The sequence below is a fragment of the Ursus arctos genome, unplaced genomic scaffold, assembly GCF_023065955.2.
Source record: "Ursus arctos isolate Adak ecotype North America unplaced genomic scaffold, UrsArc2.0 scaffold_34, whole genome shotgun sequence".
NCBI lineage: Eukaryota > Metazoa > Chordata > Mammalia > Carnivora > Ursidae > Ursus > Ursus arctos.
In genome coordinates this window covers 2,658,194-2,681,655 of record NW_026623030.1, presented here as the reverse complement: position 1 = coordinate 2,681,655, position 23,462 = coordinate 2,658,194, and the positions used below count along the sequence as shown (strand labels likewise).

Below are 23,462 nucleotides of genomic sequence, written 5' to 3'. Positions count from 1 at the left end.
AGAGCCCGATGCAGGACTCGATCCCATGACCCTGGGATCATGACCTGAGCCGAAGGCAGACGCTTAACCGACTGAGCCACCCAGGTGCCCCATCACTGCTTTTCTTACAACATTTAGCGTAGAACCTGTCCATAGGCCATGGCGTAGGAACTTAGCTGTTCAGATCGACTCCGTACATGTATTACCGTGTTACTTTTCTTTCAATAACATGTAGAAAGCTCAGACCATTTATTTATACTCCCACCCTATTCCAGAAGGGATAAGGCATCTTACATGAGAATGCTTGGTACGAAAGAATAAAGCAAATGCAAAAGATGTCGTTCGGAAAAATTGGATGAAGCGGAAAATGAAATGAGAAGATACGAAATGAAGACAGCGCTCTGGTTCATATTCACAGTTCAGTAGGCATACGTTGTGTGGGGAGGGCACGTCGCTCAGCCCTTTAGAACCAGGCAGAAGGCGCGGGTTGATGGGTTCTGCAGTTGCCATTGTGGTCAAGATGAGCAGCCACTCGTGGCTCAGAAGCGACAGAATCACACATAGTACTTAAATCCAAGAGAACCTTCCCGCTGGCCCTCAGGAAGAGGACACATTATAATGCAGTGAAGACCTGTATCTGTCTGGGAGCCCTGCCTCGAGTTCTCCAGGCTGTTCCTCAAAGGAGTCCTCCGGTAACGTACCATATCCCCCACTGAGTGTGATTGGGTGCAAACCCTTGGAGAACCAAAATAGTTTTTTTCTATGAACTCTTCCTCAGCCCACAGTGGTATTTAGCACGTCTAAGAGCTGTACTTCTTAACGGGTGGTTAGGAAGCCATGCCTCTGGCATGGTAGTTAAAATTGCGTGTTCAGAATCACTGGTGTTTTTTGTGGTCATACCTAATTTACTTTGAAATTTCAAATAACCTTAAAGGTGGGTGTGAGACGCTTTATCACAAAGGGACTAAAAATGTTGAGTGGCATGAAAGCACTACGTGTCCTTCAGAACCAGGATATTCTTCATAACCAGGATTTGTCTCTGACAGACTTTTGGAAGGTATCTGTTAACAGTGAGTTCAAGGTTATCTTCTCTTAGAAGGACATGAAAGAGAACTTATGTGAGTTGCTGGTGAAGTATGACATCATCTGTCTCAATAGTCAGCCTCCTTGGGGTATGTTGAAATCCTCCAGAAAGGATGAGCTGTTGAATAAGAACATATGGATGCAGCATGGCCCCGGTGGGGGATGAGGGAATCTCAAGGCAGGGCCCTGAGCTGCCTCAGGAAAAGGTGTGGAATCTGGTTCGGCACACAGGCCAGGGGTGATCCGGGCCCTGCAGGTTAACTCTGCGGTGCATGGCTACAGGAAGTGTCCACATGCTCACTTTGGATGTTTAAAAACCCCAAATGACAGATTCAGGAAGCTGAGTGGATCCCAGCAATATAAACCCAGAGAAATCCATGCCAAGACTCATCTTAAACTTCTGAAAACTAAGCACAAAGAGAAGATCTTGAGAGCCAAGAAAAAGAACACCTGACTTAAAAGAAAAGACCTGGGATGGCAGCAGATTTCTCATCCGAAACCACAGAAGCTGGAGGAAATGGCACATGGTTTTTCAGGCACTGGAAGAAAAGGACTGTCAATCTTGAATCTTATGCCCAGTAAAAATATCCTTCAGGAATGAAGGGGAAATCCTCAGATGAAGGAATACCATCGCCTATAGACCTAACCTAAAAGAAGGGAGATGATAGGGGCGCCTAGGTGGCTCAGTCGGTTAAGTGTTTGCCTTTGGCTTAGGTCATGATCTCAGGGTTCTGGGATCCAGCCCTGTGTTAGGCCCCCTGCTCAGTGGGGGGTCTGCTTCTGCTTCTCCCTCTGCCCCTCCCCTTGCTCGTGCTCTGACTCACTCCCTCTCAAATAAATAAAATCTTTTTTTTTTTTTTTTTTAAAGGGAGATGATAAAAGAAACTTTGGAATATCAGGAAGGAAGGATGTGATAAGCAAAGATATGAGTAAATATAAGCTTGCTTTCTCCTCTTGAGTTTTCTAAATTATGTCCAATAGTTGAAGCAAACGTGATTGCTGTCTGATGTGGTTCTAAATGTATGTAGAGGAAATATTTTAAGATACTTGTATTATAAATGAGGAAATGTAAAGGGACACGAGGAGAGGTAAGGTTTCTATACTTCACTTGAATTGGTAAAAATGAAGAAACCAGTAGACTGATAAGTTATGTGTATTTGATGTTACATAAAGAAGGGCACTTAAAAATTCTACACAAAGAGGTACACTCAGAAATACTGTAGATAAATCAAAATGGAATCCTAAAACATGGTCACGTAACCCACAGAAAGGTAAGAAAAGAAAACAGGAAAAACAAAAACAAAGTGGCAGATGTAAGCCTTAATATGTTCATAATTACCAGTTAAACAAACAGAGATTCTCAGAGTGTATTTTTTTTAACACTTCAGTTTTGTTTTTGGTGTTTGTTTTTTTTTTAAAGATTTTATTTATTTATTTATTTGACAGCGAGAGACAGTGAGAGAGGGAACACAAGCAAAGGGGGAGTTGGAGAGGGAGAAACAGGCTCCTCACCGAGCAGGGAGCCCAATGCAGGGTTCGATCCCAGGATGCTGGGATCATGACCTGAACAGAAGGCAGACGCTTAACAACTGAGCCACCCAGGCGCCCCAACTCTTCAGTTTTTTTAAAGTAAACTCTACACCCAACATGGGGCTCAAGCTCAGTACCCCAAGATCAAGAGCCTGTCAGGCACCCCTGGCAGAGTGCACGTTTTAAATGACCCAATGATATGTACAAGAAACTTATTTCAAATATAATGATATAGGTAGGTCGGATGTGAAATCATAGAAAAAGATATATCATGCAGGCATTGATCAGAAGAAAGCAGAAATGGGGGGTGCCTGGGTGGCTCAGCCGTTAAGCGTCTGCCTTCGGCCCAGGGCGTAATCCCAGGGTCCTGGGATCGAGCCCTGCATCGGGCTGCCTGCTCTGCTGGGAGCCTGCTTCTTCCTCTTCCACTCCCCCTGCTTGTGTTCCCTTTCTCGCTGGCTGTCTCTCTCTCTGTCAAATAAATAAATAAAATCTTAAAAAAAAAAATAGAAGAAAGCAGAAATGGTAGCATTAGTATCAGATAAAGCAGACTTAAGAGCAAAGCAAATTACCACAGGTAGAGAGATTAAATACAGTAGTACCCCCTTCTCCAGAGGGACTATGTTCCAAGGCCCCCAGTGGATGCATAAAACTGCAGATAGTGCCAAGTCCTATATATACTATGTTTTTTCTTATGCATACCTACTTATGGTAAAGTTTAGTTTATAAACTAGGTACAGTAAGAGATTAATAATAGGACAATTAATACTGTAATAAAAGTCATATGAACATGGTCTCTCTCAAAATATCTTACTGTACTGTACTCACCCTTGTTCTTGTGAGATATGAGATGATAAAATGCCTACGTGGTGAGATGAAGTGAGATGTAGGATTAGCCACTGTGATCTGATGCTACATCAGAAGGAGGATCATCTGCTTCCAGATCAAAGTTGGCTACAGGTAACAGACTGTGGAAAGCAAAGCCACAGATAAGGGTTGGGGGGGACTACTTTAACAATGAGAGGATTAGTCCACCAAAAAGACATAGCAATCCTAAATATGCATGCACCAGACAGCAGAGCTGGAAAAGATGTGAAGCAAAAACTGACAGAACTGAAAGGAGAAATGGGCAGATCCACAATTATATTGGAGACTTTGACATCTATCTCAACAACTGATAGAACAACTAGACAGAAAATGAGCAAGATGTTATAAACCCAACAACACCATCAACCAACAGTATCTGGTATTTATAGAACACTGCATCTATCACAGCAAAATACATATTCTCTTTAATTTAATATGGGACATATGCCATCTAAACCATGTCATGGGTCATAAAACAAACCTCAACAAATTTAAAAGAATTGAAATTGTACATTATGTGTTCTTCAACCAGAATGGACTCAAATGCTTGTAAACTAAACAACACATTTCTAACTAATTCATGGTTCAAAGAGGAAATCTAAAGGGAAATGAATGTATACATGGACCTGAATGAAAATATCACATACCAAAATTTGTAGGATATAGCTAAAGTATAGGGTAGTTTGTAGCATCAGTGTTTACAGTAGAAAAGTGGAAAAGTTTCAAATCTATAATCTCCCACCTCAAGAATTGAGAAAAGGAAAAGCAAAATGAAACCAAAACAAGCAGAAGGCAGGACATAATAGAGCAGAAATCAATGAAATTGAAAACAAAAACTATGGAGAAAATTAATGAAATATAGCTGATACTTTGAAAAGCTCAGTAAAATTGACAAACCTAGCAGGACTGACAACAAAAGATGAAAACAAAAATTACTAAATTCTGGAATGAAATGGGCTATCACTACAGACCCTGCAGATATCAAAAGGCAGTACCACAAAAGCTCTACATACATAAATTTGACAATTTAGACAAAATGGAGCAATTTCTTATAGAACATATGCTACCACAATTCACTCAGTATCAAATAGATGATTCGAGTTGCCCTATGACTATTAAGAAATATGATTCATAATTTAAAAACCTCCCCAAAAGGAAATTTCCAGGCACAGATGGTGGCTCTGAAGAATTTTACCAAACATTTAAAGAAGAATTAACATACATTCTCTGCAATAGAGGAGGGAAATACTTCCAGAAAATAGAAGAGGGAATGCTTCCCAATGAATTTTACTTTTCTTCCCCCAATGCATGGCTTTTCAATGCATTGCTTTACAAAGCTTGTATTACCTTGATATCAAAACTAAAGACAGTACAGAAAAACTAAACTATAGACAAGTATCCCTAATGATTATAGACACATAAGTCCCCCCCCCCCTTTTTTTTTTTTTAAGTAGGTTTATGCTTAGCATGGAGCCCAATCCAGGGCTTGAACTCACAATCCCGAGATCAGGAACTGAGCTAAGATCAAAGAGTCAGACACTTAACCGACTGAGCCACCCAGGCACCAGATCACCTAAATCCTTTTTTTTTTTTTTTTTTTAAGATTTTATGTATTCATTTGACAGAGATAGAGACAGCCAGCGAGAGAGGGAATACAAGCAGGGGGAGTGGGAGAGAAAGAAGCAGGCTCCCAGCGGAGGAGCCTGATGTGGGGCTCGATCCCAGAATGCCGGGACCACGCCCTGAGCCGAAGGCAGACGCTTAACGACTGAGCCACCCAGGCGCCCGCAGATCACCTAAATCCTTAACAAAACATTAACAAACAGATTTCAGCAATATATAAAAAGAGTTATAGACCATGACTCAAGTAGGATTTGTTATTCCGGGGATGCAAATCTAGTTAAATATTTGAAAATCGATCAACATAAACCACCATATTAACAGACTAAAAAAGAAAAACCAGATGATATCAATATGATGCAGAAAAAAACATTTAACAAAGCACATCCTTGATTAAAAACTAAGAAAAATGGGAACAGAGGGAAACTACTTCAATTTAATAAAGAGTATCTACAAAATATCTTAGAGCTAACATATTTAATGGTGAGAGACTGAATGCTTTCTGCCTATGATCAGGGACAAAGCAAAGATGCTGCTCTCATCACTCTTGTTCCTAGCCAGTGTATTCGGGCAAGAAAATTAAATTTAAAAAACATACAGATCAGAAAGAAAGAAATTAAACTGCCCCTATTTGGGAGCGCCTGGGTGGCTCAGTCAGTTGGGTGGCTGACTCTTGATTTTGGCTTGGGTCATGATCTTGGGGTCCTAGGATTGAGCCCCCACATTGAGCTCTGCCCTCATTGGGGATTCTGCTTCCAGATTCTACCTTTACCTCTGCCCCTTTCCCTGCTCACACTCTCCATCTCTCTCTAAAATCTTAAAACACAAATAAGTAAACTGTCCCTATTTGTAGATGACACGATTGCCTACATAGAAAATCACAAGAGATCTGCAAAAAACCCTGCTAACACTAATGATTGAGTTCAACAGGGTCACAGGATACAAGATGTACATGCAAAAATCAATTGTATTTCTATGTACTATTGGTGAACACATGGACACTCAAAAATACATTACCATTTACATTCACTCAATAAAAAAAGGAATACTTTGGGGGCATCTGGGCAGTGCAGTTGGTTGAGCAACCAACTCTTGGTTTTGGCTCAGGTCATGATCTCAGGGTCGTGGCATCAGGCTCCACGTTCAGCACGGAGTCTGCTTGGGATTATCTCTCCCTCTGCTCCTGCCCCATACCCCATGCACATGTGAGTTCTCCGTCTCTAAAAATCAATAAATCTTTAAAAAAAGAAAAGCAATACTTTGGTGTAAATGTAGCAGACAGGTACAGGACTTGTCTGCCAAAAACTACAAAACACTAATAAAATTAATTAAAGAAGATCTAAATAAATGGACAGGCATACCATGTTCATGGATTAAAATACTCAAGATGTCAGTTCCTCTAAATTGATACACAAGTTGAATGCATTTCCTGTGAGAATTTCAGCAAGACTTTTTGTACATATAGACAAAGTTATCTAAAATTTCTATGGAAAAGCAAAGGAACTAGAATAACTAAAGCAATTTTGAAAAAGAATAAAGTAGGTGGAATCAGTCTCCCCAGTCTCGTCTTAATATGTAGCTACAGTAATCAAGACTGCATATTAATGTACAATTATCTCAGACTAAAAAGTTTAATATGATCTGCATATTGTTCTCATAGGGTGCTTCATAGGGCACTTCCGCTCCATGCTGCAATCTCCAAAATTAACTACAGTTGCTTGCTATATGAGTTACTGATCATAGACTGCCTGAGTGTTCTGGGTCTGTCCTGATGGTACTGTTAGGATGGCTGGTCTCTAGCCCTTCTGGGCTAGCGAGGAAATAGTCGGGTAAGTTGTTGAGCAGACCTGGTTCTTGAGGATGGAATCATGCCATGTACCAATAAGGGGATTCATCCTTGACTTTGTTCTTGTCTGTGGCTCATCCCAGAAGTGATGCATGGCCATTAAAGTTTGGGTTACAACAACAGAGCAGAACAGAGAGAAAACATTTGATCACATGGGACCTTGCTGTAATCTGGCCAGTTGCAAGTGACTCCTGCAAGTTCATATCTGGTGTGGGTACATTTCCAAGATCCAGTGTCCATTTACACCTGCATATTTGTCACCTTGTTATGTGTATATGCTGCCCAGAAAGTCAGAAACTGAGGAAAGGTCCATAAAAAGCCATAAGTAACCTAATATCTCAAGGATTTCTCTATTGGGGAGGAAGTGGTGAATGATTATTATCTGCCAGTGGGACACTGACCTCAAAGTGACTTCTCTTGAAGGAGACTGTGCTGTTTTGCTCAGGCTTCCATAACAAAGTACCAGACTGGATGGCTTAAACTACAATTTATTTCCTCTCAGGTGTGGAGTCTAGAAGTCCCAGATCAAGGTGTCAAAGGATTGTGTATGTGGAATGAGGGCCAGAAGGGGGTGATGCTCGTCCTGTGCTTCCTCCCCCAGCCTCATGTCTGGGAGGGTCACCTTCAGTTGTCGTTCTCTTCATCCTCAGCTTTGTTGGGGAGGTCTAGTAGAGGAGGAAGGGGATGGGGAGGCTAGGGCCAAACATGGTGAAGTTGGGTCCTGCAATCATTTGGCAATTCCTTCCCTTTCTCCTGATTTCAGAGAAGCTGATGACCCCTGAGATGTTTTCAGAAATCCTCTGCGATGACCTGGATTTGAACCCGCTGACATTTGTGCCGGCCATCGCCTCTGCCATCAGACAGCAGATAGAGTCCTACCCCACGGACAGCATCCTTGAGGATCAGTCAGACCAGCGTGTTATCATTAAGGTGGGCAGCTCTTCACTCTGCTCCAGGGCCTTCCTCGTCCTGGGTGGGTCATTGGGTGCTGAGAGTACATTGAGGCCTTGGACTCTTCTGGCTTTGGGGTCCATGCTGTGGGATTGGACTTCGTGAAAGCTGTCTTAAAGGTAGCATGTGGCTGTTTACCCCAGGAATGGTTGTGGGCTGATTTCTCTGAGTAAGAAATGTATTCTGGATGTGTTCAGGGCACTGCCAGGTGTTGAGCACAGCCCGGATGGTACAGAGGAGATGAAGCCAGCGGCCAGGTAGAGCAGGGAAGCCCACGGTGAGATGAACAGCAGTGCCACACACTTCCTGTGGACTGGCTGGGTCAACCACACTTCCCACTGTCTAGTAACCCACCTGCGTTCTAGGGGGAAGATGCTGCCTTACCTGTTGTGTTACAGGTGAGGAGGTTGCCACATGGAGAGGTGACATCACCTGCCCCATACTGCACAGCTGATAAGTGGTAGTGCTGAGATTTGGACCTAGGCCTGCCTGCTGCAGAGCCTGCTTGGTGTGAGGTGTTATCTCACTGTGGCTTTGATTTGCATATCTGTTAATTAGTGACACTGAATATCTATCATGTGCCTATTGGTCAGTTGTAGATCTTTGGAGAAATGTGTTCAAGTTCTTTGCCTTTTTTTAATCAGATATTTTGTTCTTTTGTTGTTGAGTTTAATAAGTTCTTTATATATTGTGGATATCAGTACTTTATCAGATATGTGATTTGCAAATATTTTGTCCCGTTTTGTAGGTTGCCTTTTTACTCTTTTGACAGTGTCTTTTGATGCGTAAAAGTTTTTATTTTGATGAAGTCCAGTTTGTCTTTTCATTTGTTCCTGTGCCCTTGGTCTCATATCTAAGAAATCACTGTCAAATCCAATGTCATGAAGCTTTTCTCTGTTTTCTTTTAATAGCTTTATGGTTTTAGGTCTTATATTTGGGTCTTTCATCCATTTTGAGTTAATTTTTATGTATGGTGTTAGGTAAGGGTCCAACTTCATTCTTTTTTAGGTGGATAGCCTATTTTCTCAGCATCATCTGTGGAAGTGACTGTCCTTTCCACATTGAATGGTCTTGGCACCCTTGTCAAAAATCATTTGCCTGTATATTTGGGCATTTATTTCTGGGATTTCTATTTTGTTAGTCTGTATGTTTGTTTTTATGTCAGTACCATACTGTTTGATTATTGTAGCTTCTGAAATTAGGATGTGTGAGTCTTCCAGGTTTGGTCTTCTTTTTCAAGATTGTTTTGACTATTCAGGGTACTTTAGATTCAGTTTAAGTTAAGATGGATTTTTATTCTATTTCTGCAAAAAACATTGTTGAAATTTTGGTAGGGATTACAATGAATTCGAAAATTGCTTTGGATAGTCTTGACATCTTAATAATACTCAGTCTTCCAATCCATGAGCATGGGATATCTTTCCATTTATTTATGCTTTCTTTCATTTCTTTGAGCAATGTTTTGTAATTTTAATTCTACGGGTCTTCCACCTCTTTGATTAAGTTAATTCATAAGTATTTTATTCTTTTTGATGCTGTTCTGAATGAAATTGTTCTCCGTTTTTTTTCAGATTGTTTATTATTAGTGTGTGGAAATGCAGCTGATGGTTGTGTGTTGACTTTGTATCTTGTTGCTTTGCTGAATTTATTAGTTCTAACAGTTTTTTTCTGTAATCTTCAGGGTTTTCTACATATAAGATCATATCATCTGTAAATAGAAGTAAACTTCTTCCTTTCCAATTTGGATACCTTTTATTTCTTTTTCTTACCTAATTTCTCTGGCTAGAAATTCCAGTACTGTGTTGACTAGAAGTGACAAGAGCAAGCATCCTTGGCCAGTTCCTGATCTTAAAGGAAAAGCTTTCTGGTTTTCACCATTGAATATGATGTTCACTGTAGGCTTTTCATATACGGATTTTATTATGTTGAAGTAGTTTTTTTCTTTTTCTTTTTTTTTTTTTTTTTAAGATTTTATTTATTTATTTGACAGAGAGAGACAGCCAGCAAGAGAGGGAACACAAGCAGGGGGAGTGGGAGAGGGAGAAGCAGGCTCCTAGCAGAGAAACCTGATGTGGGGCTCGATCCCAGAACGCTGGGATCACGCCCTGAGCCGAAGGCAGATGCTTAATGACTGCGCCACCCAGGTGCCCCGAAGTAGTTTTTTCTTTTTGTAGTTTGTTGAGTGTTTTTATTATGAAAGTTTGTTAAATTTTGTCAGATGCTTTTTCTGCATTAGTTGAGGTGATCATGTCGGTTTTGTTTTTCAGTCTGTTAATGTGGTGTGTTACATTGGTCAGTTTTTATATTGAACCATCTTTGCATTGCTAGAATAAATCTCATTTGGCCATGGTATATAATTCTTTTAATATGCCACTAAATTCAGTTTGCTAGTATTTTATTAAAGATTTTTATATCGATGTTTATAAGGAATATTGGTCTGGAGTTTTCCTTTCTTGTAGTATCTGGCTTTGATATCTGGACAACGAATTATGAAGTGTCCACTCCTCTTCAGTTTTTTGACAGAATTTGAAAAGGATTGGTGCTAGTTCTTCTTTAAGTGTTGGTAGAATTCACCAGTGAAGCCATCGGGACCCAGGGCTTTTCTTTGTGGGGAAGTTTTTGTTTACTCATTTAGTCTCCTGACTAGTTCATTTCTTTTTCTTTTCTTTTCCTTACTTTTCTTTTTCTTTTTTCTTTTCTTTTTCTTCTTCTTTTTTTTTAAATTATAATATGGAGCTTGAACTCGTGACCCGAGATCAAGAATTGCATGTTCTGGGGCACCTGGGTGGCTAAGTCAGTTAAGCATCTGCCTTCGGCTCAGGTCATGATCCCAGATCCTGGGATCAAGTCCCGCTGTTTGGCTCCTTGCTTGGAGGGGAGCCTGCTTTTCCCTCTGTCTGCTCCTCCCCCTGCTTGTACTCACTCTTGCTCTCTCTCTGACAAATAAGTAAATTAAAAAAAAAAAAAAAAGAACAACAAAAAAAAGACTTGCATGTTCTACTGACTAAGCCAGCCAGGTGCCACCTGCTTAATTTCTTTTGGGAGAAATACAATACAAGTCTGTTTTTCTTTTTCTTTTTTTTTTTTTTTTTTTTAAAGATTTTATTTATTTATTTGACAGAGAGAGAGACAGCCAGCGAGAGAGGGAACACAAGCAGGGGGAGTGGGAGAGGAAGAAGCAGGCTCATAGTGGAGGAGCCTGATGTGGGGCTCGATCCCATAACGCTGGGATCACGCCCTGAGCCGAAGGCAGACACTTAACTGCTGTGCCACCCAGGCGCCCCACAAGTCTGTTTTTCTTAACCCATTTTAGTTTCATATTATGGCCAACCAGCAGGAAAAGGGCATGACTGAGAAAGAAGGGGAACTTCATAGAGAAATGGGGGCAGTGGGAGCCTCACCTGCATTCTCATGCATAGCCTCTTACCTCTGAAGGATGGCCCTGAGGACTCTGCTCTGTGCCGAATCTTTGTCCTGTAACTGTAGTGGGGAAGTGGCCTCATGGAGTTAGCCACACCCACCAACATGCTTCCAGGTGGTGGGGTTGGCCACGAGCAGGGTCCTCATGAGTCTGACCAGCTGGCTTCCTGATATTTTTCTCAGAATTTTTTTGTTTTGTTTTAAATCCTGATGGAGCTTGTGGGCGACCGTACAGAAAGTTGTTAGGCAGTTGAAAATCTGCCGGGAGCTGCCACCATCTCTCCTGACCAGAGGCTTTCCTGACCAGGGCCCTTCAGGCCCTCCATCCCACCTGTCATCCCCACCCCCAGGTTGGGTTTCCTGCCCAGCTCTGACACAAGGGCCCGCTGGCACCAAGGTCGGACACAGCTGGCCCAGAGAAGTCTTGCTGCTGTGGGATAGTGCTGTGTCTCTCAGGTCAGAGCCTTCATGGGCATGGTGGCCTAGGGGGATAGCGCCCATCTTGTAGGGGAGGCAACTGAAGGTCACATCCAAGGTTTGGGTCAAGGGGACGCAAGGAGATCTGGGTGCTTCTGGGAGGCTGTTCTTTGTTGTCTGGCTCCTGGGACACGGTGAAGAACAGGGATCTTTGCCGCGATGGCACCTGAGGAGTGTCTGTCTCCACAAAGGGGTGCCTTAGCCTGGAGCAGCCACCTACAGATGTTCTCGGGGACTCTGGGACTGTAGCCCAGACCTGGCTGCCATTACCAGGGCACCTGGCGCAGGTTGGCTCTGCTCAGTTTTGGGGGGCTGGGGGGCTCAGGGCTTCCTACATGTCAAGCCATCAGGTTCTACGGGGCTGGCCAGGCTCTTTCTATGCAGATGTGTGTGGTGATAAGGGTTGGTGGCTGGGGAGCTGGGGGGAGCCTGGCCCCCATGCTGTATGACTATTCAGGGGTCCTAGCTCTGCCTCATCTCTGAGCCCACTCAGAGTCCAGCCGCTCCTCACCGCCCCACCATCCCCACGGCTAGATGGCTCCCTCCGGCAGGGGACTCAGTGGCAGCCAGTGTCTCTTCTCTGCTCAAAACACTCCACAGGCCTTCCAGATCCCTTTGTGGAAACTGGAGCTCTTAGGACAGCCTCAGGCCCAACTCTGCTAGGACCCTTCTCTCCAAGGAGCCACATGGCCTGCTCTCTCTGCCCATTCAGTTCTTCCTAAAATGCTGCCTCCCCCAGGAGGCCTTCTTGGGTCTCCTGGCTAATGTGGCCTCCTGTGCACTTCTGTCCCTCCCCTCATTTTCTCTTTAGGACTTGGCCACACGACAGGTACCATACATCCCCATACTTAACTTGCTTATTAGGTGTCTCTCCCTCAACTGGAACGTCAGCCCACGAAGGTGGTTTTTTGTCGGTCGTAATCACCGTTGCATTCCCGGTGCCTCTCCTTAATAGGCACACGATCTATATTTTTTAATAGATGCAAGCATTAATGACCGGTTACTGGCAGGGGACGGGTGCCCCAGTCTGCGTGGTGCCCCCTGGTGTCCAGGAGGACTCCTGCCATTACCCCTCCCCACCAGCCGGGGCACGGCTTGCTGGGGCTGCGTGTCAATGGCTACACGGGTTGGTCCTGTTTGGTCCTATTTTATGTTTTTCTGTGGGCTTCCTGCTGCTTCCCATCTTTTTGGTCCGAGCGTGCCCTCAGGGCTCACTGGGCATTTGGTTCTATTCTGCAGACCATCATTGGTCGGTCGCCCAGCATGAGCAGAGCATGGAAATGGGAAAGGACAGGGGGTTTGTTGGCAGTGAGTGAAAAGTGGTGTGCGGGGTACAGAGGTGCAGGGCTTTGTGAACAGGGACAGGGAATGGGGTCCCACGCTTCTCTGAGGGCAGCAAGGTGGGCCCTGAGCAGTGGCCACCCTGATCTTTGTCTTAAAAAGCTGAGCATAGGGCGCCTGGGTGGCTCAGTCGTTAAAATCTTTAAAAAAAAAAAAAGCTAAGCATGGGGGCGCATGGGTGGCTCAGTCGGTTAAGCGCCTGCCTTCAGCTCAGGTCAGGATCCCAGGGTCCTGATATCGAGCCCTGTATCAGGCTCTCTGCTCAGTGGAGAGCCTGTTTCTCCCTCTCCCTCTACTGCTCCCCCTGCTTGTCTGCTCTGTCAATAACTAAATAAAATCTTAAAAAAAAAAAAAAAAAGCTGAGCATGCAGGGATAGTAGGGTGAACGGCAGGTGCACTGTGGGCTGCTTACCTGGAGAGCAGTGAGGGGTGGTACCAGCCCCATAGAGCCATAGGAGGAGCCTCAAGGACACAGAGCCCAGGGAACACAGCCAGACTGTGATGAGTCCTTCCTGTTTCAGAGCAGGCCTGCTCATCTGTGGTGTGAGGAGTAAAGATGGTGGTTCCAAGTGCAGGTGTCAGTGGGGAGCTCCTGGGGCTCAGACTGTGTTCCGTCTTGGTCTGGGTGCTGCACGGGCAGGGCCCAGACCCTCTCCTGGTGGCAGGTTGCATGTCAGCAGGATGTCTGCTGGGAGCGTGGTGGGCGGGGCTGGCCATGGGCCTCTGCTGCCCACCCAGGCTTGGCAGGCGCCTGTGGGCTATTCAGGTGGGATGTGCGTCTGTGATCACACTTACTAGGATGGGCGACTGCCAGGTCTTGAGCCAGAGCGCCTTGTGGCAGGTATGTGGTGTCATCTCCATTTTCTGGATGGGGACGTGTGGCCAGAAGGACAAGGGCCAGCCCCAGTTCTCAGCTAGTAAGTTGTGAGCAGGGTCCAGCCCGGCCTGGTGGCTCCCAAGTAAGCTCTCTTACCTCCGTGAGGCCTCCCAAGGTTGGGCGCGGTTCTGACTCCTCTCACGTGTGTTCTTTGGTTCTTGCCCCAGCTGAACATCCACGTGGGAAACATTTCGCTGGTGGACCAGTTTGAGTGGGACATGTCAGAGAAGGAGAACTCACCAGAGAAGTTTGCCCTGAAGCTGTGCTCAGAGCTGGGGCTGGGCGGGGAGTTTGTCACTACCATTGCCTACAGCATCCGGGGACAGCTGAGCTGGCATCAGAAGACCTACGCCTTCAGGTAGGAGACCACATGCGCCCTGCCCTCATTCCTCTGCAAACCCATTTTAGGGAAAAGACGTCTCCCTGCGTGTGGTGATACTTTTGGGTCTCTCTGGAGCCTCAGCCAGCTCAGTGGCCCTTTGTTGGCTTGTTCCTCCCGCCTCATGTGTCTCAGTAGCCAGGCTCCCATCCTCATTATGGTGGGGGGGAATGACTCTAAGCGGGGGGTGTATCTGCCCCCTCCGTACCCAGTAGTGCCTCCCCACCAACTGCCCAGGGCCACACGCTGCTGCCAGTAGCCCCTCTGCACCCTCCCACCCTGCCGCCCCTGTACTCTTGCCCAGACTTCTCCTCTGTCAGGGACAGATCGGCCACTCCAGGAGTTGTCATCTGATGGACTTGCTGTTTATCTCAAACATGGGCTGCTCCAAATAGTTCTCCCTAGCTGGTGAGAGTCAGGGATCTCCAGCAGTTTCTTTTTACTGTTGTATCTTGCCGTCATTAAGTCAGAGACTAGTCGAGCACCCATGTTGGCTGGACCCCATACTGGGGGCCATGAAAGGTAAAGCGCCACATCCAGGCTGCCTGTGAAGGTGGAAGTGTAAACAGAACATTCCAGTCCAGTGTCCTGTGTGCCAGGGTGGGGATGGACCAGGGGACGGGGGCTTCTGGAGAGGCAGATGTGGCTTTCCCATTGGTGGTGGCCCCGGAGTGCGGAGAGTGCGGGCCTGGTAGAGGGGGGGTTGGTGAGTGTTTGCTGAGAGGAACCAGCCCTGTTCCCTGAGCTCCTTTTCCCCTTGGGAGAGTGCAGTCTGGGGGTGGCCCTGAGTATCCCTGCATCAAAACAGGATGTTAGGATTTATTCTGCTCATCAAACTGTCATCGTCTGCTTTTGGCGATCGTTACTCAGGGACAGCAGCCTAAAATGGCACATGAAATGCAAGTACGAAGGTCTTTGCAAAGATATGACAGTTAATGGAGCTCGTGAGTATGTTTGTGTCTCAGCTGATTTTCCCAGAAATCCCAGGAGACTGACTGCTTTCTGACTGCTTCCTGTAAATCTGAGCAAGAGAGAAGGAATGACCGTACACTTTCAGGTCTTGAGATCCTAGTCCTGGGAAACCACTGAGCTCCGTGGGGGTCCAAGCACCGCCTACGCTCCCGGCATCCGGCTGAGACAGCACATACGTCCCCTCCCTTAACCTCCCAGCAGCCCTGCTGCCCAGGTGGTCCTGCTTCACAGACAGGGTCCAGGACCTGCCTGGGAGGAGGCGTCTGTGAGCCACGATGTGACGGTGTCTGACTCTTGTGAGAGTCTGGCTGACGTGCGGCTGTGCTGCCTGTTCATGCCGTGCTTGAGCCAAGGCCGATGGGCGTGAAGACCGGTCTGGGGTGGCCTCGCTCCCTGGAGTGCCCCCTGGAGTCCTGGGAGGTGGTGATGTGGTACAGGTCATGGGAGTGACCTCCACCCCAGGTACCTCATTCCCCAGATGCTGATTGGGTCAGAATTCACATTCTGACTGGCAGATGGGGTGGGGGTGGGGTTGTCATGCTGCTCAAAGCAGCAGGACCCCGAGGGTGGCGGCATATGTGGCGGTGTCCCTCCTGCTCTGATCCCGGGGTGATCCCAGGCATTCTCCTAAAGCCCCTGCCAAGGCCTCAGGCTGTTGGCAGTGTGCCAGACAGTTCAAGAGCAGCCCCCCTCGGGAGTCCCTGGTGGCGGCCGGTCAGGACTTAACAGACGATCCCCTCCCCCGCCCTCTCAGAAGCCACTTAATGAATTCCAGCCGGTGGACAGGGAGCATCGCAGAGCCCCGGCCACTGCAGTCTGTAGTGCTGAGTCTGCAGGCTTCTCATCCTTGGGATGGAGGGCAGGGCTGCTTACCGGAGACCGGGGTGAGCACACCTCCCCTCTCCAGCAGCCCGGGCCAGCCAGGCCAATGGGACACAGACTGCCTGGGATCTGGGAGGCAGCCCCCGCGCCTCTTTTGCATTGGGATGGCTGCTTACATTTTTGCAGCTGACCAGGCCTCCTGAGCTCCTCATGCTAGGCCCAGCTCGCCCATCGTGTGTGCTGTGTGTGGTCTGGGCAGCTGGATGCTCTGGAGAGAGCTTGCAAGACAGGAAGGGGAGCTTAGGGTCAGAGGCTGTCTTGATGTAGGCTTCATTGTCCAGGGGACAGAACTGTGGCCTTCTAAGGCAAGCAAGGAAGGGGACTGCGACTTCTGTCTCTTGACCCTGACCCACATTATCACTGCTGCACAATGCCATCCCTTGGGGGCTCAGACTGCTCTTGACTCTCCCCAGGGAGACCAATGTCAGTCCTTCTCTCTGGGCCGCTGCCTGGGGGGAGTAGAGTGGGCTGCCACATCCCCAGGGCCAGGGGCCACTTGGTCTACAGAGGGTGGGACCAGGAGCTCTGGCCTGGTCTCTGCTACACCCAAAGCTTGGCAACTGCTGAGTCACATGACTCCTTAAAAGGGGCTTTAAATCCTGGGCCTCCGTCATCCCTTGTTGTAAATGCTCTGCCTTCCTGCAAGCCAGTCCTGTCTGTCTCCCTCCAGACCGGCTGCAGTGCCGTCCTCAGTGATGGTGGCCTTGAGTTTTGCCCACGGTGGAGCAAGACGAGCTGCTGGTCATAGGACATGTGTGAGCGGAGGCCGAATGTCCGCGAACAAGTGGAGGGAGCCAGGGCAGAGAACAGGCTGCTTCCCTCCGGCCGTGGGACGGGCAGGCCTGATGTGCGCAAGCATGGGGAGGGGCACAGCATGTGGCAAACAGATTGGGGGCCCCAAGCTCCTGGAGGAGAGCTGAACCAGAGCGGCACATAGATGTCCAGGGGCCAGAGGAATGGAACAAAGACAGTGAGTGGCAGGAGGGCGATAGGGCTACACCATGGGAAGGGCCTGGGCGGAGCAGCGTGTGCAAGGCTGTCAGACATTCCGCCAAACCTGTGAGCCGCTACCTGTGAGGAAAGTTGCATCAGTAGAGTTACTGCCTCCCCGCCCCCGCAGGCCAACCCTGTGCCCGCGGCTGGGAGCAGAGAAGTAGTAGTCCCTGCCTTGCAGAGGAGACTTGTGTGTGGCCACCGAAGGTACTGGAGGCTGCAGGCCCGAGGAGGGAGCATGAAACCCCAGAGGATGCTGGCCGGGCAGGGTGCTGGCCGGGAGGAAGCTGGGGATGGGCAAAGGGTCAGAGAACCTGGCAGCTGGGCCTGATGGGGGACGGAGAGGCGGTGTCACTGCGCAGATCAGGGTTGGGAGGCACCAGGGTCATTTCGGACTTGTCGACCGGAGCCACAGAGGTTACTCCTGGAACTCTGCCCACCTGACGGCAGCAGCGCCGGCCGGCCTGCTTTTCCGCTCGTAGGACCACTTCCTTGAGGTATAGTGTACGTACGGTCTGGTCCAGCCCGCTCGCATGAGCTTTGTAGGGTCCGCAGTGACGCAGCCATCAGAGTTCGAGAGTGTTTCCATCACCCCAAAGGAAGCCTCGCCTCCTTTCCCGGCCATCGCCCTGCCCCCACGGCTCTCAGCCCTGGGCAGCTTCTGATCTGCTTTCCATCGCGTTGCCTGTTCTGGGTTCTCAATATAAATAGAATCCTAGAACACATGGTCTTTTGTGGTTGGCTTCTTAGTAGCTCATCTCCCTGTGGTAGCCTGTATCAGCTCCATTCCTTTTTGGGGCTGAGTACTAGCTTGTCATACAGATGGACCGTATTGTATTTACCCAGCCAGCAGGGGATGGACAGTTGGGTTGTTGTCCCTTCTCGGCTGTTAAGAGTAGTGCTGCAAGCATTTGTGTACAGGTTTTTGTTTCAACACCTTTTTTCAGTGCTCTTGGGTAGACACTAGGAGTGGAATTGCTGGGTCACGTGATAGCTGTGTTTAGCATTTGGAGGGACTGCCCGACTGCTTTCCAAAGGAGCCGCCCCATTTTACTTTCCCGCCAGCAGAGCCAGGCTTCTGGTCCCTCCACATCCTCGCCAACATTTCTTATCTGACTTTGTGATTCTAGCCATCCTAGGGGAGGGGGATGGGGGATCTCGTGATTTTGATTTGCGTTTCCCTGGCCACTAATGACCTTGAGCATCTTCTTGGGTGGCATTGGGCATTAGTATATCACCTTTGGAAAAATGGCTGCTCAAGTCCCGTTTTTTAATTGGGTCATTTGTATTTTTATTATTGAGTTGTAAGTGTTCTTTATATATTCTAAATATGAGTTCCTTATCAGAGATATGGTTTGCAAATATTTTCTCCCACTTTGAGGGTTGTCTTTCCACTTTAATGACTGTGTCCTTTGAAGCACAAAAGTTTTATTTTTTTAATTTTTATATTTTATTTATTTTTGTACATAATCTCCACACCCAAGTGGGGCTTGAACCTACAACCTCGAGATCAAGATTCTCATGCTCCACCCACTGAGCCAGCCGGGTGCCCCTGAAGCACAGAAGTTTTAAGTTTTAATGTAGTCCAATTTATTTTTTCTTTTGTTGCCTGTGTTTGTGTGTGTGTGTGTGTGTGTGTGTATTTTAAGATTCTACTTTTAACTAATCTCTACATCCATCATGGGGTTTGAACGCACAACCCCGAGATCAAGAGTCTCATGCCCCACCGACGGAGCCAGCCAGGAGCCCCCACCTGTGCCCTTTTTAATGTGATGCCTATGAACCGCTGCCTAACCCAGCAGGTCATCTTTTCGCAGCGCCATTTGTTGGAAAGACTGCTCTTTCCCCATTTTGTAGACTTTGGCACTGTGTAAAAATCAGTTGACCATGAAGAGGGTGACGTCAAGTTTTGTCTCCACCTGCTCCCAGTTGAGTGGCTGTGAGCAGGTCATTTCCCTCAAAGACTGTCCTTCTCATTTGTGACGTGGGCATCGTAGTGCTTCTTGGCCAGCATTTTGTATCACGTAAGGACAGAAAAGAGAAATCACACAAACATAACCCTACAAGCTGCAGCCCCGGGCCCTCTGTCACCTCAGCCACAGCCCTCTCCTGCCTGGGTTCTCTGTCCCCACCTGGACTCTGAAGGGTGGTAGGAACATCTGGGATCCCGGGTGACCTTGAAGCCATGATGCAGAATCCCCTCAGAGGAGCGGGAGGCAAGGTGGCCCCCCGGCCTGTGTGTTTGTCCCAAACCCGAGGCGGGCCTGCTGGCTCTCGGCCCACTCTTACAGGGTTGGACGGAGCAGTTGCTATTTTAGAACAAACCCACTGGAGTGGAATCTTCCCAGAGCCAAGGGGAGGTAAACAAAGGGGCCTCCAGGACGTACTCACGAGCTCTTGTTTAAATTAAGAGGAAAACATGTTTTGCTCCCCTCAGCGTGGGCTTGGCGCCTTTCATGTCTGTCCTCCCGAGGAAGGCGGCTGTGAGCCCTCGAGGTGAGGAATGATGTTTGGGTCTGTGGCTGGGTGGCTCAGGATTGCCAGACCACCGCACTGGCTGCAGAGCAGCTGTCAGGAGCTGCTGAGGAGGGGTGGCCTCCGGAAACCACGGGTGGGGGCTTGGCGCATCCCCTGTCACTGGCCTCTGAGTCACCAGCACAAGCATGGGCTTCAGGGCCTAGCTTCAGCAGCCAGAGGTGAGCCCCACTTCTGCAGAGGGGCCTGGGTAGCCCTGGGTTGTGGTGACAGCCTCAGCCCATGCACTGGGCTGTGCCCCGTCTTCTCATGGTCCCTGCGACTCCAGAATGAGGAGAATAGCACAGGGAGGCCGGAACAGGCCCTTGGCTGCTGTGTGCCCACTGGCAGCGGGAGGAACAGAGCCTCTAGTCAGACCTGGGTGGATGCCCCTTCCAGTGGGCCACTCACAGCCTTGGGCACAGGTTACAGGGGGACTCTGTGACAAGGCTTGTGCCCCTAGGGAGCTCCTTCGGTGGACATACACTGGCTGCTTTAAATAACAGTAATCCTCTGAAAAGCTTTCATAGCGATGATACCGTTGCTGTTTTCCAGATGAAGTATCGAAACCAAGGCCGCCAGATCAGGGGCCCGTCCTCTTTTATTCTGTCAGTGTCCTCCAGGTGCCTCCCCTGGGCCCCACCCGCCTTTACTCTTCCCAGGCGAACCACATTCTGCAGGTGGGCAGACACCTGATAGGGCTGCAGTGGAGCAGGGCTGGTCTTCTGGGGGTGCTGAGCCTCGGGAGACAGGTGCAGGCCGCCCAGCTGGGGGAGAGAGGAAAAGGGCCTGGGGAGGCCGCGGTGGTGACAGTGGGAAGGGGGTGGGAGAGGTCACTGTTAGGGCCACGCTCCGAGGCTCCCAGGCCAGGAGTTTGAGCTGTGAGCTCTGAAGCATCCTTGCTTCTTCAGCCTCCTGTCACATAGGCTTGGAAACCAAGGCGCAGAGAAGCGGCAGGCAGCTGTGTCCTCCCTCCCATGGTGCTCCTGTGTGTGTCTGCCCCCACCCCAAACCCACCCTATCTCTCCTTGGCAAGAGGGCGCACAGGTGGCCATCGGGGTGGTCACTGAGGGGCTGCGGAGTGTAGTGATCAGGGGACAAGGATCCCAGGCGCAGCTGCCTGCCCTAAGCAAATAGCCCAGCTCTCTGGGGTTTGGTTGGGCCAGTGAGTGGACTGAGGGGCGAGTGTGCAGAATCTTCAGGAGAGGCCGGCCCAGCGGCCTTCATGATGAGGCATCGAGGCTGGTGGGTCCTGGCCCTGGGCACTGAGTGGGGTAGACCACCCTCCTCTGCCTCCCCGGCAACACTGGTTATGGGGAACACCCGCCCCAGCCTTGTAGACCAGAGACACCGAGGCAGCAACAAGTTTGAGAGTGCTTTGAAGAGAAGCTGTTGTTGTGGGGGGACCTGGCATCTCCAGTGACTCTGCCTGGAGGTTTGGGTGACAGCAGTGACCGGGCCACTCCTCTCAGGAGTGCTGTTCTGAGGAGCCGGCACGGAAACGGCCCAGTAGGGAGGAGGCAGAGGAGGTAGCCGGAAAGGGCTGGGCCTTCCTGCCATGCCCTGGCTCCAGCGTTCTGGCAGGGGGTGGACACTGGTTTCTGGGGGGCTTTTCTAGCTGCTGTTCTGTGAACTAGCAGTTACTACCCCCTACACCACCCCTGGCCCACAGTGAGAACCCCCTACCCACGGTGGAGATCGCCATCAGGAACACAGGTGATGCTGACCAGTGGTGCCCCCTGCTGGAGACTCTGACAGACGCCGAGATGGAAAAGAAGATCCGCGACCAGGACAGGAACACAAGGTACCCCCACCCCTCTAGGCCCCCTGCAGCTGGCTCTGCCCAAAGGCCCTGTCGTGAAGGCAGGGGAGGGACCCGGTGACCTGGTTTCTGGGAGGGTACTGAGTTGCCAGAGGCAGGCCCCTAGGTGATAAGTCCCAGTCTAGCCCCTGGGTGGGTTTCTCTGCAGGGAACAAAAATAAGCCCTTAGATTGGGTCTGACCACAGCCCAGACCTATGTGTCTGGAGCCCTGGAGACGTAGGCAGGACCTGAGCAAGCTAGAGAGGGGGCAGCCTCAGGGCCTCAAGCAACAGGCGTAGGCCCAGTGAGGGGCTAGAGATCCCCCCCCCCCGCCCCGCCCATGTCCTGTCTCTGTCCCCACTCCCCTGGCTGCACTAGAGATCCCTGGGGCATCTGGGTCACCACGTACTCTCCTCCTGCAGGCGTATGAGGCGTCTTGCCAACACTGCCCCAGCCTGGTAACCAGCCCATCGGTGCATGGCTCCCACGGAGCGTTCGGAAGATTGGACCGCCTCTCCTTCATCTTCTGGCAAGGAGGAAGGCAAAGGGGGCAGGCCGGGGCCATGAGGAGCTCCATGAGGAGCATGGGGTGTTGGGAGGGCTTCCGGTCACCCTTTGGTGGGCACACATTCCATTTGTTGAGCCCCAGTCCCCACCCAAGTCTCTGGTCAGAAAGAGGCCTCGTTTTTGGGTTGTGTTTTGTTTTTGTATAGGAGCCCCAGGTAGGGCTAGCAACACTTTTTAAATAAAGACAACAGGTCATATTCCATTTTTTCAAAGTGGTAGCATAAAAATAAGAAAGGGGACGAGGAGCAGGGTCTGGCTGCGGTGGTGTGTGGCCAAGGCTGGCATGCCAGGCCTCGTGCCCTTCTGTGCCTCAGAGCCCCAGGTGGGCAGGTGGGGGCTGAGAAGTCTGCATCCAAGGCCAACCGGAGCACAGCCGTGCTTTTCCTCAGGCCCTCAGCCTGCCGCCCACCACCTGCACCGTCCTCGTACAGACGGACAGAAGTGAGGTCATGAGGCTCACAGGGCAGGGGGCCCACTTACCTTTCAGTGACAGCCCCACCCCACCCCCTTTGCTTGGCCTTGTGAAGCAGCTTAGGCTTTCCTGCTGTCCTTGGGCTCTGCTCTGTCCAGATTGTTGTGTGTCCCACCCCGCCCCCGCGCCCCCCCCCCCCCCCACCAGCAGCACTGCTTCTCTGGAGTCCAGTGCAGCAGCCATGTCCTTTGTGGGTGCTACAGGGATGTCGGCAGCCTGGGGCCCGAGGACCCGTGCCTGGCTGTTCCAGCTCCACCCCTGACTGGTGCCATGAGCCAGGCCAGCTCCTCGCTCTCAGGTCGGTTGTGAGGAATAAGTCACGTGGAGCAGCACGCCTGCCTGGGGCCGGCCTTGGGGGGATGTGGTGTGTTGAGAAGGAGGCATAGCCCCGGGCCTCTCCTCAGCTCTGCCTCCAATGAGCTGCTTGTCCCCTCTGCATCCTTATCTAATGTGGAAGTGTCCCCACTCTACAGAAGGGCCATGGGCTCCATGAGGGTGGCACGTGTGGGTCTCTGAGCCGAGCCGAGCACTGCTTGGTGAACTGGGCACACAGCTGCAGTCTTAGAACAGACCCCCAGCACTGGGCTGGTGCCTTCAGCTGCCGCAGGTCTTCCCTGTCAGGTCAGGGCTGCTCTGCTCCCCAGGAGCATGGCAGGAGCATGATGCCACTTGGCTCCCAGCCTGAGCCCCACACTGGCCAAGGGCAGAGCTCTTGAGTAGGAATTGGGGTCTTGATTGCCAGGATATAGGGGTAGATGGGCCTGGCCCTCTGGGCTGGGGGTCCTATGATCATGTCCTGGGACATGACAGCTCCTGCCCCCAGGAAGTTTATACTCAAGCGCCCTGCCCTTCATCCAGGACTGCAACTTGCTGGAGCCCCACAGCAAGGA

General features: G+C 49.5%; 1 protein-coding gene across 6 annotated transcripts in view; it reads left to right on the top strand.

Moving 5' to 3' along the window:
* Window positions 1-22,302, top strand: part of SMARCB1 (SWI/SNF related, matrix associated, actin dependent regulator of chromatin, subfamily b, member 1) — a 36,364-nt gene extending 14,062 nt beyond the window's left edge. For 4 of the 6 annotated variants that reach the window (XM_057305796.1, XM_057305795.1, XM_026487916.4 and 1 more), the window contains 4 exons: window positions 7,689-7,855; window positions 14,159-14,349; window positions 21,404-21,535; window positions 21,956-22,302. In XM_057305796.1, coding sequence (XP_057161779.1) covers window positions 7,689-7,855; window positions 14,159-14,349; window positions 21,404-21,535; window positions 21,956-21,995 — 530 coding nt within the window. In that variant the 3' untranslated portion in view covers window positions 21,996-22,302. Of the gene's footprint in view, window positions 1-7,688; window positions 7,856-14,158; window positions 14,350-19,654; window positions 19,714-21,403; window positions 21,536-21,955 lie in introns of those variants that run through there. The other 2 variants (XM_057305797.1, XM_057305798.1) reach the window with 1 other exon arrangement.
* Window positions 22,303-23,462: the final 1,160 nt, after the last annotated feature.